This window comes from Somniosus microcephalus, chromosome 24 (genome assembly GCF_052327205.1).
Source record: "Somniosus microcephalus isolate GS21.2 chromosome 24, FLI_Smic_1.0, whole genome shotgun sequence".
Lineage (NCBI taxonomy): Eukaryota > Metazoa > Chordata > Chondrichthyes > Squaliformes > Somniosidae > Somniosus > Somniosus microcephalus.
Window position 1 is genome coordinate 25887146 of NC_141010.1, and position 15674 is coordinate 25902819.

The 15674-nt window shown below is 45.4% G+C and overlaps 1 protein-coding gene across 1 annotated transcript in view; it reads right to left on the reverse strand.

The window, feature by feature from the left end:
- Positions 1-12841, reverse strand: part of g6pc3 (glucose-6-phosphatase catalytic subunit 3) — a 35851-nt gene extending 23010 nt beyond the window's left edge. Inside the window, exon 1 of the mRNA XM_085966337.1 lies at positions 12447-12841. Coding sequence (XP_085822463.1) covers positions 12447-12664 — 218 coding nt within the window. The 5' untranslated portion in view covers positions 12665-12841. The remainder of the gene's footprint in view (positions 1-12446) is intronic.
- Positions 12842-15674: the final 2833 nt, after the last annotated feature.

Below are 15674 nucleotides of genomic sequence, written 5' to 3' on the forward strand. Positions count from 1 at the left end.
TTTGGGTGGCCGACCAATGGAGCCCGCCAGTCAGCAGTGAAGAGGACCCAATCATTTTGAGGCCTGGGCCTCATTTAAATCCATTTGGTGAGCAGTCTTGAAAGAGCTTGTTGGTTTTGGGCCACAGGAGTGTCTGCTAGCCAAGATGCCGTCGGCAGCTGCAGCTCGGTCCTGGGCGGGGGGGAGAGAAGCAAGCTCACGAGGGGCGAGCCCAGGCCGGCAGCTGCCTGCAGTATCTTTATGAGGCCCCGGAGGAGCAATCCTACTCTGGCCGCCAAGCAGTAGGCCAGGAGGAAAATGCCGCGGCCACAGCTACGGTGGGATCAAGGCGGTGTGTCATTCTCCACCATTTCTGCCACTAGCCTCTGAATCAGAAGGTTGTGGGTTCAAGCCCCACTCTTAGAGACAGGAGCACAAAATCTAGGCTGACACTCCAGTGCACTACTGAGGGAGTGCTGCACTGTCAGCGGTGCCGTCTTTTGGATGAGACATTAAACCGAGCCCCCGTCTGCTCTCTCAGGTGGATGTAAAAGACGGCACTATTCGAAGAAGAGGAGGGGAATTCTACATGGTGTCCTGGCCAATGTTTATCTCTCAACCAACATCACTAAAAACAGATTATCTGGTCATGATCACTTATCTTCCTTAGGTCCAAAGTAGATGACCTCATTTTGTGGGAGCTTGCTGTGCTCAAATTGACTGCTACATTTCCTACATTACAACACTTGGGTGTTTTATCCAATGTTTATGTAAAGTTTCTGTTAATGTGGTGTCAAACATAAAACTCTTTATTTTCAACACAACAGATTTGTGTGCACCTTTGGAAGTGGCTTAGTGAGTTGCAGTGAATGGCGAGACATAATGGTACCCCCCGCAATGGTGATGAGTGTGAAAGGAATGGCTTGGTAATTGTAGGGATGCTTTATGGTGCTAGTGTGGGGTGGTGCCAATCTGGTGCATCATGTGGCAGCCATATGGGTTTACAGCGTAAAGTGAAGTAAATCTGGCCATGATGAGGCCATCCCTGGCCTCCTGGGCAGCAATGTGCTCGGGTGCTGAAGCCCTGTGTCCTGTGCAGCATCAGTTGATTGCAGAGAAGGTTGGTGTTGTTGTTGGTGCTGCTGGTGTGCCTGGTGCTGGGACTGATCGTGGTCGGATTCTGAGGACGAAGGTGAGACAGGATAAAGGGCACCCATGTTGATGGAATAGATGGCAGGTGAAGTACAGATGACAGAAGCGATCTGTCAATGGTGAGAGAGTTCTTCCAATGAGGTGACACTGGATGGAGACTTTGCTGGAAACACTTGCAGCCTGCAGAATCTGTGCTGGAAATGGACTGAGCAACAGCTTCTGCCTGAGGAAAGTAATCATCTGTCAGGTGGGAGATTTTACTGTACATTTGATGCTGTCAAGTAATCAGCTGGAGCAATGGCCGCGGAACTCCTGCCTCAGGTTGACAGACATGGTTCCCGAGCTGCGTGAATCCCGTGGTCATGCAGGGAAATTTAAAAAGTAAGTGAAAAAAGGCTCTCAGGTGCCTATAAACTATCTGATAATGATTTAAATTGGGCTGTCCGCCGCTGCCGGTCAGGTCAGCTCCGCGATGACAGACGCGCCTGGGGGGAAAGGCGTGTGGGAGCGAGATGACAGCAGGTTCCCAACCCACTGTCAAAAATAACAACTTTCCCACCCGACCCGCCACCATTCATGCCCCCTACCACCCTGGAAAATTCCGGCCGCAGAGTCTAAACCAGGAAGTGCAAATTCGAATACTTAATTCAATGTAAAATCATGTACAGAAAGTGAAATAGAGGGGAAGAAAGATGGGATTAAGAGATATAAAAGAGACAGAAACAAAAAGTTAAAAAAAATATTTTAATTTCCAACAATAATTGGAGACTCCACACTTGTAAAAGTAATTTTTCAGTTGCAGAGAGGTTGTTTGCTAATAATTAAGACTTGGCACGGTTAAAAATTCACTTACTCTTGAATGGACAAGCCCTAACTATTTCTGGCGTGTTTAGTGGGTATCTGGTGGGTAAGTACTGTAACTTCATGCCCTTCGTGAGTTTGAATGCCGAGTCTCTCAGCGAGGTGCCAGTGTAGCAAAGCTTGTGGAGGAGCAGGGCAACTCGGACAGCAACTTCCTGATTTCCGTGTTTAACTGCGCATGCCGGAAGTTGCAGTCCGATTTACTCCTTATTAAAGGTGAGCGCTGATATTCCTAACGCAAAATCAAGGCTAATCTTAATATTAGACCTAGGCCATTTAGGAGAGAAATCCAATGCACTTTTCCCACACGAAGGGTAGTAGAAATCTGGAACTATTTCCCTGAAAAGGCAGTCGCTGCAGGGACAATTTGAGCTTTCAAGCCTGAGATAGATAGATTTTTGTTGGGAAGGGTATCAAGGGATAATAAGCAAAGATAGGTAAATAGAGTTGAGGTACAGATCAACCATGACTAATTGCTGAATGGTAGGGCAGGGTTGAGGGGCTGAATGGTCTACTCCTGTTCTTATTGAGGGGGAAACGAGAGAAGGAAGGTGTCAGCCTGAGGGAAAGAGGTCGATGAGAGCAAACTGGGCCAAAAAGGAGAGGAACCATTTAAAAGCCAAATTTAACCATTCGCTAAGTACTGTAATCCACAGAACCGATATCCCGATCTTTTTGTTGAGAAAGTACGCGAGGGGGAAATAAATAAAACAGGAGGCTTTGGGGTCGCCGATCCAACTCGAACAGCAAACTCTTCTCCAAGCCGTCGAGCGTTTGCTGCAAAATCTCAGCAACCCGGACACCGTGCGTGTAAAGCGGCTCCATCAGTTACTGACGGTAACAAAGTGAATTCAAATGGAAATTAAAATTGTCAGTGTAACCTAAGCAGAGGACGAGAGGCTGCTCATACCTCCCAGCAGTGGGGCACCTGTAAATTTGTTTTCCTTCCGATGATACTGGGCAATCCAGTGTCACCCTTATAGGTCATTTACAGTGTCAGCCTTGGCTCAACGGTAGCACTCTCTCACCTCTGAGTCAGAAGGTTGTGGGTTCAAGTCCCACTCCAGAGATTTGAGCACAAAATCTAGGCTAACACTCCAGTGCAGTCCTGAAGTACTGCTGCACAGTCGAAGGTGCCGTCTTTTGGATAAGACATTAAACCAAGGCCCTGTCTGCCCTCTCAGGTAGATGTAAAAGATCCCACAGTGTTATTTTGAAGAAGAGTGGGGTGGAGGTATATCCCTGGCATCCTGGCCAATATTTATCCCTCATCCAACATCACTAAAACAGATGATCTGGTCATTATCTCATTGCTGTTTGTGGGAACTTGCTGTGCACAAATTGGTTGCCGTGTTTTCCTATATTACAACAGTGACTACACTTCAAAAGTACTTCATTGGCTGTAAAGGGCTTTGGGACGTCCGGTGGTCGTGAAATGCAAGTCTTTCTTTCTTTAAAAAGGGCGTTAGAAATTCCACTTTGATTTATGTCACAATAAAATTAAATCGATGTGTTCACATTTTTAAAAACATCTTTAATGATTATCCATTAAAAATCGATTAAATTTGAGAACTCTGCTCAGAAGAATATTTTTAATAATTATTACAAGATAGTGCATTTCTTGAATTCATTTCAAAATACACGTCTGGTAATACTGCTTCATTCCATATCATCTCTCCATAAAATGGTACATCGAGTACATAGGCAAATTCCTTTATGTGGAAATGAACTCATTCAAATTCCCTATTCATTATATTATGCAAGCTTTTTACAGATTAATTCGAGTGGATTGATTGATATGCTACTTAATTAATTGTGGTTTGAATTTCTTAATTTTAATTCAGTCATTTGCAAATTTCTTAGAAAGAAGGTGAAATCACAGAAGGCAATTTGTTTTGAATTTTTTTTTGCATTTTTCTTCTCAGTCAATCAACTACAGGCTTAAAATAAGGGTTGTAACATAAGACATAACAAATTAGATATTTCACAGTAAGGTGATTAAACTAAAATATAAAGTTATCGTGCGTCTTTCAATACCTTGAAAGTCGCAGCTTGTCTCAAAAGCCCGAGCTTTGACTTGATATTTTTACCATAATGGTACCCACCCATTTTCCCATCCTTTTAAGTTAATAAACCTATTCTTATAAAACAGTGCGTCATCTGATTTACCAGCAGCTGCATATCAGGAAGGTTCCAAATGTAATCCCCAGTCTGTTTAGAAGAACGAGAGGTGATCTCATTGAAGCATACAAGATTCTGAGGGGGATTGACAGGGATAAATGCTGGGAGGATGTTTCCCCTGGCTGGAGAATCTAGAACTAGGGGGCATAGTCTCAGGATAATTGGTCGGCCATTTAAGACTGAGATGAGGAGAAATTTCTTCACTCAGAGGTTTGTGAATCTTTGGAATTCTCTACCCCAGATGGCTGTGGACGCTGAATCGTTGAGTATATTCAAGGCTGAGATCAATAGGTATCTGAACGCTAGGGGAATCAAGGGACACGGGGATGAGGCGGGAAAGTGGAGTTGAGGTCAAAGATCAGTCATGATCTTATTGAATGGTATTGCAGGCTCGAGGGGCCGTATGGCCTACTTCTGTTCCTAATTCTTATGTTCTTATATACTGGGTTAACTCATCTCAACCATGGGAACAGAGTACTACAATTGGCTTCAATATGCCTGAGCTCAAGAAGGGAAAATCAGCCATGATACTTCAGATCACTACTGCATGAAAACTGCTGCAAGTGGATGTTGGGCGAGGACAGGACCGTGCGCAGTTGCGCTGACCTTGCTGTAAAATATCCTGCCAACACTCACCGTCAAGGTTCACATGAATAATGCTCAATTGAGAAAAGAATAAAGGATAGCCAGTGCCTGGGGATCCATATTCTAGCCAAGACTTAACACCTTCAGGAGAGAAAAAAATGGGAGAAAATTGATGTAGAGAATTGGGAACAAAATTAAATAAAATATATATTTGTATATCATAAAAATGTTGGTTTTATTAATGTGGAAGCACTTTCATCTTTTTTTAAATTTTGCTCTTCTCCACCTTCCTATTTTCTCCCTCCACTTCTGTAAGTGATTTATGGTAGGATAAGTCTGCAAGCAGGATTCATTTGACAGCAATTATCAACGGGAACCTTTGCCAGTATTTTGTCTTTTCCTAATCCAGCTTTGTTGAGACCAATTATAGCTCCCCACTGCCATTCTGGTTGAGATCAGCCAACACTGCACAGACAAGTAATCAAACTTGGGAGCCTCCTAGCCCATATGGTTTAGTTCTCCACTGGTACTGTACCAGTTTCATCCATACAGGAATGCTTGGGACTCTAAATAAAATGAAAAGCGTTAAAGATCTGTCCACTGGGAGAGCAATATATAATATTTTAGTTCCATTAATCATCTAGATCAATGTTGAACTGGAGCATTAGTGTCCAACACTCCAGGAGGCAGCGGACCTGAGCGGGAGCGGAGCGAGAGCTGAGCGGGGATAAAGAGCACGGCAAGAGTAGGCCCAAGACCGGAGGCAGCTGACTTAAGCGGGAGTGGAGCGAGAGCTGAACGGGGATAAAGAGCGCGGCGAGAGCAGGCCCAAGACCAGAGGCGGCGGACCTGAGCGGAAGCGGAGCGAGAGCTGAGCTGGGAGCAACTCAACACAGGCAGAATTTGAAAGAGTGACGTCAGAGTAAAAAACCTAAAGTGACGTCAGCACAAGGGAAGGGGTTATTTGGTGAGTAGCTGGTGAGTTCTTTTTAAGTTTTAAGTTTATTTCTGCTAAGTTAGTTAATAGTCTAGTAAACAGAGGTATGGCAGAGCACCTCAGTCCCATGGAATGTACATTCTGTGCCATGTGGGAAATCCAGGACGCTTCCTATGTCCTGGACAACCACATGTGCAGGAAGTGTCATCAGCTGGAGGAGCTCGAGCTTGAGCAGCAGCTGGCGTCACTGTGGTACATCCGTGAGGCTGAGAGCTACGTGGATAGCACGTTTCAGGAGGTGGTCACCCCGCAGCATAAGAGTGTGCAGGCAGAGAGGGAATGGGTGACTGCCAGACAGAAAAGGAGGACCAGGCAGGGAGTGCAGGAGTACCCTGAGTGTATCTCACTCTCCAACTGGTATGGTGAGGGCAATGGTTCCTCTGGGGAGTACAGCCAGAGCCAAGTCCACAGCAGCACGGGTGGCTCAGCTGTACAGTGGGGGCGGAGCGAGATTGGGAAAGCAATCGTGATAGGGGATTCAATAGTATTGGGAACAGACAGGCGTCTCTGCAGCCGCAAACGTGATTCCAGGATGGTATGTTGTCTCCCTGGTGCCACAGTCAAGGATGTCACTGAGCAGCTGCAGAACACTCTGAAGGGGGAGTGTGAACAGCCAGAGGTCGTTGTCCATATCGGTATCAACGACATAGGTAGAAAGAGGGATGAGGTCCTCCAGACAGATTTTAGAGAGCTAGGAACGAGATTAAAAAGCAGGACCTCAAAGGTAGTAATCTCTGGATTACTCCCGGTGCCACGCACGAGTGAGTATAGAAATAGGAGGATAGAGTACATGAATGCGTGGCTGGAGAGATGGTGCAGGAGGGAGGGCTTTAGATTCCTGGGACATTGGGACCGGTTCTGGGGGAGGTGGGACCTGTACAGGCCGGACAGGTTGCACCTCAACAGAGCCGGTACCAATATCCTCGCGGGGGAGGTTTGCTAGTGCTGTTGGGGAGGGTTCAAACTAATTTGGCAGGGAGATGGGTACCACGATGTAGCATTAGAAAGGAGAAACATGGTGCACAAAAGAGTGGGAGATACAGATAGCACTAGAGTAAGAGACAGTACGTTATTACGTGGGGCCAGACTAAGAGAAAATACAAGAAGGGCTAAGATAGGTTTACAGTGCTTGTATGTGAACGCACGAAGCGTAGTAAATAAGGTTGGTGAGCTGCAGGCGCAAATAGCCACATGCGAATATGATGTTGTGGCAATAATGGAGACCTGGCTCAAAAAAGGGCAGGATTGGGTTTTACATATTCTTGGATATAAGGTGTTCAGGAAAGATAGGGAAGGAAAGAAAGGAGGTGGGGTGGCAGTATTGATTAAAGAGAGTGTGCTGGAGAGAGAGGGTGTCCTGGAGGGGTCATGGACAGACTCTATTTGTTGGAGTTAAGAAACAATAAAGGTGCCATTACACTGCTAAGTGTATTCTATAGGCCACCTACTAGTGGGAAGGATAAAGTGGAGCAAATTTACAGGGAAGTTACAGAGAGGTGCAAGAACTATAGAGTAGTGATAATGAGGGACTTCAATTATCCTAATATAGACTGGGATAGTAATAGAGTAAAGGGCAGAGAGGGGGAAGAATTTCTGAAGAGTGTACAGGAGGACTTTCTTGATCAGCACGTTTCCGGCCCAACGAGGACAGAGGCATTGCTGGATCTGGTTCTGGGGAATTTAGGGAACAATGTTCATAGTATCATAAGGTTTAGGTTAGCTATGGAAAAGGACAAAGAGCAATGTAGAGTCAAAATACTTAATTGGAGGAGGGCCAATTTCAGTGGGTTGTGAACGGACCTGGCCCGGGTAAATTGGAATCGAAGATTGGCAGGCAAAACTGTAAATGAACAATGGGCTGCCTTTAAAGAGGAGATGGTTCGGGTACAGTTGAGGTACATTCCCACAAGGGAGAAAGGTAGGGCAACCAAAGCCAGAGCTCCCTGGACGACAAAAGAGATAGAGAGTAAGATAAAGCAGAAAAAAGGGGCGTATGACAGATGCCAGGTTGAGAATGCAAGTGAGTACCAGGCTGAATATAGAAAGTTCAGAGGGGAAGTGAAAAAGGAAATAAGAGGGGCAAAGAGGGAGTATGAGAATAGACTGGCAGCTAACATAAAAAGGCATCCAAAGGTCTTCTATAGGCATATAAATAGTAAACTGGTAGTAAGAGGGGTGGGGCCGATTAAGGACCAAAAAGGAGACATACGCATGGAGGCAGAGGGCATGGCTGAGGTACTAAACAAGTACTTTGCATCTGTCTTTACCAAGGAAGAAGATGCTGCCAAAGTCATAGTGAAAGAGGAGGTAGTTGAGATATTGGATGGGATAAAAATTGATAGAGGAGGTACTAGAAAAGCTGGCTGTACATCAAGTAGATAAGTCACCAGGACCGGATGAGTTGCATCCTAGGATGCTGAGGGAAGTAACGGTGGAAATTGCGGAGGTACTGGCCATAATCTTCCAATCCTCCTTGGATATGGGGGTGGTGCCAGAGGACTGAAGATTTGCAAATGTTACACCCTTGTTCAGAAAAGGGTGTAAGGATAAACCCAGCAACTACAGGCCAGTCAGCTTAACCTCGGTGGTGGAGAAGCTTTTAGAAATGATAATCCAGGACAAAATTAACAGTCACTTGGACAAGTGTGGATTCATTAAAGGAAGCGAGCACAGATTTGTTAAAGGCAAATCGTGTTTAACTAACTTGATTGAATTTTTTGATGAGGTAACAGAGAGGGTTGATGAGGGCAATGCGATTGATGTGGTGTACATGGACTTCCAAAAGGCGTTTGACAAAGTGCCACATAATAGGCTTGCCAGCAAAGTTGAAGCCCATGGAATAAAAGGGACAGTGGCAGCATGGATACGAAATTGGCTACGTGACAGGAAACAGAGAGTAGTGGTGAACGGTTGTTTTTCGGACTGGAGGAAGGTATACAGTGGTGTTCTCCAGGGGTCGGTACTAGGACCACTGCTTTTCTTGATATATATTAATGATTTGGACTTAGGTGTACGGCACTATTTCAAAATTTGTGGATGAACACAAAACTTGGAAGTATAGTGAACAGGGAGGAGAGTAGGGATAGACTTCAAGAGGACATAGATAAGCTGGTGGACATGTGGCAGATGAAGTTTATCGCAGAAAAGTAAGAAGTGATACATTTTGGTAAGAAGAACAAGGAAAGGCAATATAAACTAAAGGGTACAATTCTAAAGGGGGTGCAGGAACAGAGAGACCTGGGGGTATATGTGCACAAATCGTTGAAGGTGACAGGACTGGTTGAGAAAGCGGTTAAAAAAGTATACGGGATCCTGGGCTTCATAAATAGAGGCATAGAGTACAAAAGCAAGGATGTTATGATGAACCTTTATAAAACACTGGTTCGGCCACAACTGGAGTAGTGTGTCCAATTCTGGGCACTGCACTTTAAGAAGGATATGAAGGCTTTAGAGAGGGTGCAGAAAAGATTTACAAGAATGATTCCAGGGATGAGGGACTTCAGTTACGTGGATAGACTGGAGAAGCCGGGGTCGTTCTCCTTAGAGCAGAGAAGATTGAGAGGAGATTTGATAGAGGTGTTCAAAATCATGAGGAGTCTAGACAGAGTAGATAGAGAGAAACTGTTCCCATTGGTGGAAGGATCGAGAACCAGAGGACACAGATTTAAGGTGATTGGCAGAAGACCCAAAGGCGACATGAAGAAAAACTTTTTTACGCAGCGAGTGGTTATGATCTGGAATGCACTGCCTGAAAGGGTGGTGGAAGATGATTCAATCGTGGCTTTCAAAAGGGAATTAGATAAGTACCTGAATAAAAAAAATTTGCAGGGCTATGGAGAAAAGGGCTTGGGGAGTGGAACGAGCTGAAGTGCTGTCGCAGAGAACCGGCACGGGCTCGATGGGCCGAATGGCCTCCTACTGTGCTGTAACGATTCTATGTCATTCTGTGGGTTTCTTTTCAAGCAGTGCAGTGTTCCATAAATGAGAATGGGAAAGTTGCAATCCCACAAAGACCTGGATACTTGGGATTATAGGGTTGCCAACCTTCCAGGATTGCCCTGGAGTCTTCAGGAATTGAAGATTAATGCAAGTGTAACCCCCGCTATTCAGGAAAGGAGGGAGAGAGAAAACAGGGAACTATAGACCAGTTAGCCTAACATCAGTAGTAGGGAAAATGCTAGAATCTATTATTAGGGATGTGGTAACAGGGCACTGAGAAAATCATAATAGGATTGTGCAGTCAACATGGATTTATGAAAGGGAAATTGTGTTTGACAAATGTTAGCGTTTTTTTGAGGTTGTAACTAGCAGGGTAGATGTAGTGTATTGGGATTTTCAAAAAGCATTCGGTAAGGTGCCACACAAGAGGTTATTACACAAAATTAGGGCTCATGGGATTGGGGTAGTATATTAGCATGGATTGAGGATTGCTTAATGGACAGAAAACAGAGAGTAGGAATGAACAGGTAATTTTTGGGTTGGCAGGCTGTAACTAGTGGGGTGCCGCGAGAATCAGTGCTTGGTATAATCTATATTTACAATATATATTAATGACTTAGATGAGGGGACTGAGTAATGTATCCAAGTTTGCTGACGATACAAAGCTAGGTGGGAAAGTAAGTAGTGAGCAGGACACAAAGAGGCTGCAAAGGGATATGGACAGGTTAAGTGAGTGGGCAAGAATATGGTAGATGGAATATAATGTGCAGAAATGTGAATTTATCCACTTTGGTAGGAAAAATAGTAAAGCAGAATATTTTTAAATGGTGAGAGATTGGGAAATGTTGGTAATCAGAGGGACCTGGGTGTCCTTGTACACGGATCACTGAAAGTTAACATGCAGGTTCAGCAAGCAATTAGTAAAGCAAATGGTATGTTAGACTTTATTACAAAAGGATTGGAATATAAGAGTAAAGATGTCTTACTGTAATTATAAAGGGCCCTGGTGAGACCACACCTGGAGTAGTGTGTACAGTCTTGGTCTCCTTATCAAAGGAAGGATATACTTACCTTAGAGGGAGTGCAATGAAGGTTCACTAGACTGATTCCTGGGATGGGGGGGATTCTCCTATGAGGAAAGATTTCAGTAGACTCGCTAGAGTTTAGAAGAATGAGAGATGATCTCATTGAAACATATAAAATTCTTACGGGGCTTGACAGGGTAGATGCTGGCTATTTCCTCTGACTGGGGAGTCTAAAACTAGGGGTCACAGTCTCAGAATAAGGGGTCGGCCATTTAGGACTGAGATGAGGAGAAATTTCTTCAGAGGGTTGTGACTCTTTGGAATTCTCTACCCCAGAGGGCTGTGGATGCTCAGTCGTTGAGTATATTCAAGACAGAGATAGATTTTTGGATACTAAGGGAACCAAGGGATATGGGGATTGTGCGGGAAGGTGGAGGCGAGATAGAACATCAGCCATGATCTCACTGAATGGCGAAGCAGGCTCGAAGGGCCAAATGGCCTACTCCTGCTCCTATTTCTTATGTTCATATTGCGAGGACAAAAATCATAGGAGCAGTAAAAAAAATTCTTTCAACACTTTTGTTTATTATAAAAAAAAGTGTTTGGGAAAGAAAAGGCTGCCTGACTAATGGTTAAAAATTATCCAATCGGGTAATGAAGAGTCTGATCGCTTTCCAATTGGTGTGGGAAGGAGGGGCATTACAAGGATGGACATGTTAGACGACCAATGGGGGCAGTGTGGGGAGTCAGGACTGTTGGGTGAGAGCAGGTCATGTGATAAAACTTCCGGCAATACGTCCAGCCAGAGTTGGCAATTGTTGTGTATGTACCTTTAAGAGAATAACTGGTCTCAGACTGCAGTACCGGCAGTGACCACCCCTGTATAAAGGGCGCTAGTGAGCCTCTGTAGTTTCAGTTTCCCGATTGACTTCAATCAATCAGTAAAGACTTGTTTTGTTCAATTCCTGCTGTCCCTGTCTCAATCATTCACGGACATAATAGCAACCTTACAGTGGGATAACATCTTGCACCAGAAAAAGTATAATTACAAACACAGATAGGGATTAGCTTTAAGTTTGGCAATTTGAAGAACACTGAACCATTACTACTTGATCCACCACATCTATTCCTTTCACCTAGACATCTCAAATAAAAAAAAGGTTAATCCCATTGCTATTTGATAAATATACTTGTATTTATATTGTATCTTATTGAAATATGAAGTGCTTTACACATTGTTAAATAAAGTGACTTGTGTAGATCAATGTGGCAGCCATTTTGCATCAGCAATGTCCCACAAACAGCCATGAATGAATCATCAATGTGCTGGGTGAGGAAGAATGACCTCAGACGCCAGAACTTCCTGGTCTTCTGATACTGCCGTGGCATCTTTAACATGCACCCAAACCAAGGGACACAGGACACCGACTGAACATCTATCTGAAGACAAGCACTTCCAAAGTTGCAGCAAACTCTCTCGGTGCCCCCAAATGACCGGGGGCTCGGTGCTGATGCCTGCTATTCTTACAATAAATGATGCGGCAAATAGGTTACACAGTTGCCAACTACTTCCGCGTTACCGAAAAAGCCACTTCGGTGATTCATTCGCCCTTGCGGTTCTGTCTGGATGGTGGGAAGCAAGAGCTGGTGGGTTGAGGGGAGAATGAGAGGGGGAAAGATGTCGAGGAGAGCAAACTGGGCCAAAAACAAAAAGGAGAGGGACTCACCATTTCAAAGTTAAATTTAACCATTCGGTCAGCGCAGTGATCCACAGAACCGATATCCCGATCTTTTTGTTGAGAAAGTACGTGAGGGGGAAATAAATAAAAAAAGAGGCTTTGGGGTCGCCGAGCCAACTCATAAACAGCAAACTCTTCTCCAAGCCGCCGAGCGTTTGCTGCAACGCCTCAGCAACCCGGATACCGTGCGTGTAAAGCGGCTCCATGAGCTGCTGAGGCCAACCAAGTGATTTGTCAGTGTAACCCGAGCAGAGGACGACAGGCTGCAGACATTGCCCGGCTCAATGTCTCCCAACACTTGGCCTGACTGCCCAGCTTTTTGGTATCCGGACCACAGACCAATGAGGACAAACCTCGTCCTCCATACGGCGATTGCAGTCAAAACAAAATCTTAAAACCACTTGAAGTTTCAACCCATTGACGCTGAAGTCGCTGTTCGTATTCATTTAGTCCTGTGCAACAAAAAAAAACCTTTCTAACCTACACGTTTGTTTTTCCACGAAAGCTGCTGGCAAGTGGGATGTTGGGTGAGAACAGGACCTTGCTCAGTTGATTAAAATATCCTGCCAACGCTCACCATCAGGGTTCACATGAATAATGGCCAATTGAGAAAAGAATAAAGGATAGCCAGCGCCTGTGGATCCTAGCAAAGAGCCAACTCAAGACACTCAGGAGAGAAGAAAGGGGGAGAACATTGATATATTTAAAATTTTGTTCACAATTTTCTACATGTTTGTGTGTCTGTAATGGCCTGGAATTTGCGGTCAGGATCTTCTTCTTCTTAGGCAGTCCCTCGGAACCGACTTGCTTCCACTCAGGTGACTGATGAGTCCAATGCGGGACCTACAGTCCCTGTCACAGGTGGAGCAGACGGTGGTTGAAGGGGTGGGTGGGGTGCCTGGGTTGACGTGCGCTCCTTGCGCTTGGCTTCCGCTTGCTCCTGACGAAGAGACTCGGAAGTGTTTGGTGCCATCCCGGATGCTTCTCCTCCACTTTGTGCAGTCTTGGGCCAGGGATTCCCAGGTGTCAGTGAGGATGTTGCACTTTTTCAAGGAGGCTTTGAGGGTGCCCTTGAAGTGTTTCCTCTGCCCAACTGGGGCTCTCTTACCGTGTCGCAGTTCCGAGTAGAGCGTTTGTTTTGGGAGTCTCGTATCAGGCATGCAGACGATGTGACCCGTCCATCGGAGCTGATCGAGCGTGGTCAAAGCTTCAATGCTGGGGATGCTGGCCTGAGCGGGAACACTGACGTTGGTGTGCCTATCCTGCCAATGGATTCCGCCTTTGAAACTGACCGCAACTTCGGAGCTTGGTGCACAAGTAGGCATGTGTGGAAATCCCGAACTTGCGGTCAGTCATTGACGGCTCCAAAACAGGCTGTGCTGTGCCCCCCCCCCCCACCCCCGAACAGAGCCGGCAATCTGTGTAATCTTTCAAATCATGGAAACTGACAAAAACTTTGGCTCTTCTGCAGTAATTACGCTGTTAAATTCCCCACTAAAAGTTAGACCCAAAGTGATTAGGTGTAACTGGAGTTTTAACAGCGTAGTGACTGCTAAACAAATGTTAAGGGCCTGGAAAACTAATTTTAATTTTGTGCATTGTGAAATTTGTCCATTTTAATAAAAATTAAAATTTTTAAGAAACTTTACAAAAAATGTTTTAAAACTTTTTTTTAGTTTGTCCATCTTTATTTCAGGTTTCCCTTTTCCCTATGTGAGAGCCCCAATCTTTCTTTTGCTCTCTCTAACTATTTAAAAAAGTTAGGGGGAGAAATTCGGCTGCTTTGCGCCTCCCATTAGCGCCTGGCGGGGGTGTTAATGGGGCGCTAAGGGGTTCGCGACCGGGCGTGGCAAAAATTCAGCGACACCCGTGAACTTTTCTACCGGTTTAGCGCTGGTGCTAACACCGCCTCGCCATCTAGCGCCTCGCAGATCGTGATGTCATAAAGTGCGTAGCGCCCCGTTACCGACCCGGATGTGAAATTGCCTCCCGCCCCCTGCTGTATCGCCGGCCATGAACAACGGCAGGAAGAGGAGGCGTTTTCACCTCGGTTGGCCGCTTGGGGAGCGCTAATTAAAGGCAGTGGTTTTCAGGTAGGCCAAACTTTATTCTTTGCACCAGTCTGGTGCCTGCTGAAAGTTTTCGATGCTTTCGATGTCCAAGACCTGCACTCTCTGAGAGTGTTCGGGGCTGTAATGGCAGTCGTGAAGTCGCCTGGCAACACAGAACTGAGTAGAAGTATGTTATGCACCATCAATGGCCCTTCCCTTTAAGCGAGGGAAGCAGCCTCCGATGCCGGTATCTTTGTACTCCACATTGTTCAGCGCGCTGCCGTTACCGTCCCGCTCTCGCACTTTAGCGCCCTAAGAGAAGTGGTTAGCGCTTGATTTAGCGCTCCACTTCCCCCTTGGAGCGCTAAAGCTCAATTTCCCGGAACCAGAAAATGATTATCGCCTGGCGATACTTTTCCGAGATTTCAAAAGTTATCGCCCCAAACGGGGTGCTATGGAATTTCTAACCCAAAGACCTTTAAGAGTTACACTAGCAAAATACTGCGGATGCTGGAAATCTGAAATAACAACAGAAAATGCTGGAAATACTCGGCAGGCCAGGCAGCATCCGTGGAGAGAGAAACAGAGTTAACGTTTCAGGTCTGGGACCCTTCATCAGAACTGGAAAAAGCTGGAGATGTAACAGATATTAAGCAGGTGCAGAGATGGGGGGGGGGGGGGAGGGTTAGGAGGGGAGGAAGGAATTGAAAGAACATACTGTGAAAATGTTGCAAATGGGAATGGCAAAATCATACAAAATCAGATTTTTAAGAGTTACTCACTTCCTTGTTCGCTGTCTGTGAGAATTCTGCTTTTTGATTGGCTGCTTAGATTGCCTGTTGATGTCACAGCAGTTCCAACAAGGGAATCCCCACTGCACTCCGTTGAATTGAATTGAAGATCAGAAAACCTGAAGTTCTCGACACAGGGATTGTGAGATCCTTGTGCGGAGCGTACTTTGAGGCCAGCAGCGAACGCCTTCGCTTCACTGCTGATTGCAAATTCTGAGCCAATATATATATATATCTGATCCTTCATTATAAAATCAGTCATATGTTTTTAAAATGTCTTCTTCTCAACCTTCCAATTCCCCAACCGCACCCCCCCCCCAACCCACCCACCCCACCATCCCCCGCTCCACTTCTGAAAATGATTTATGGTAGGA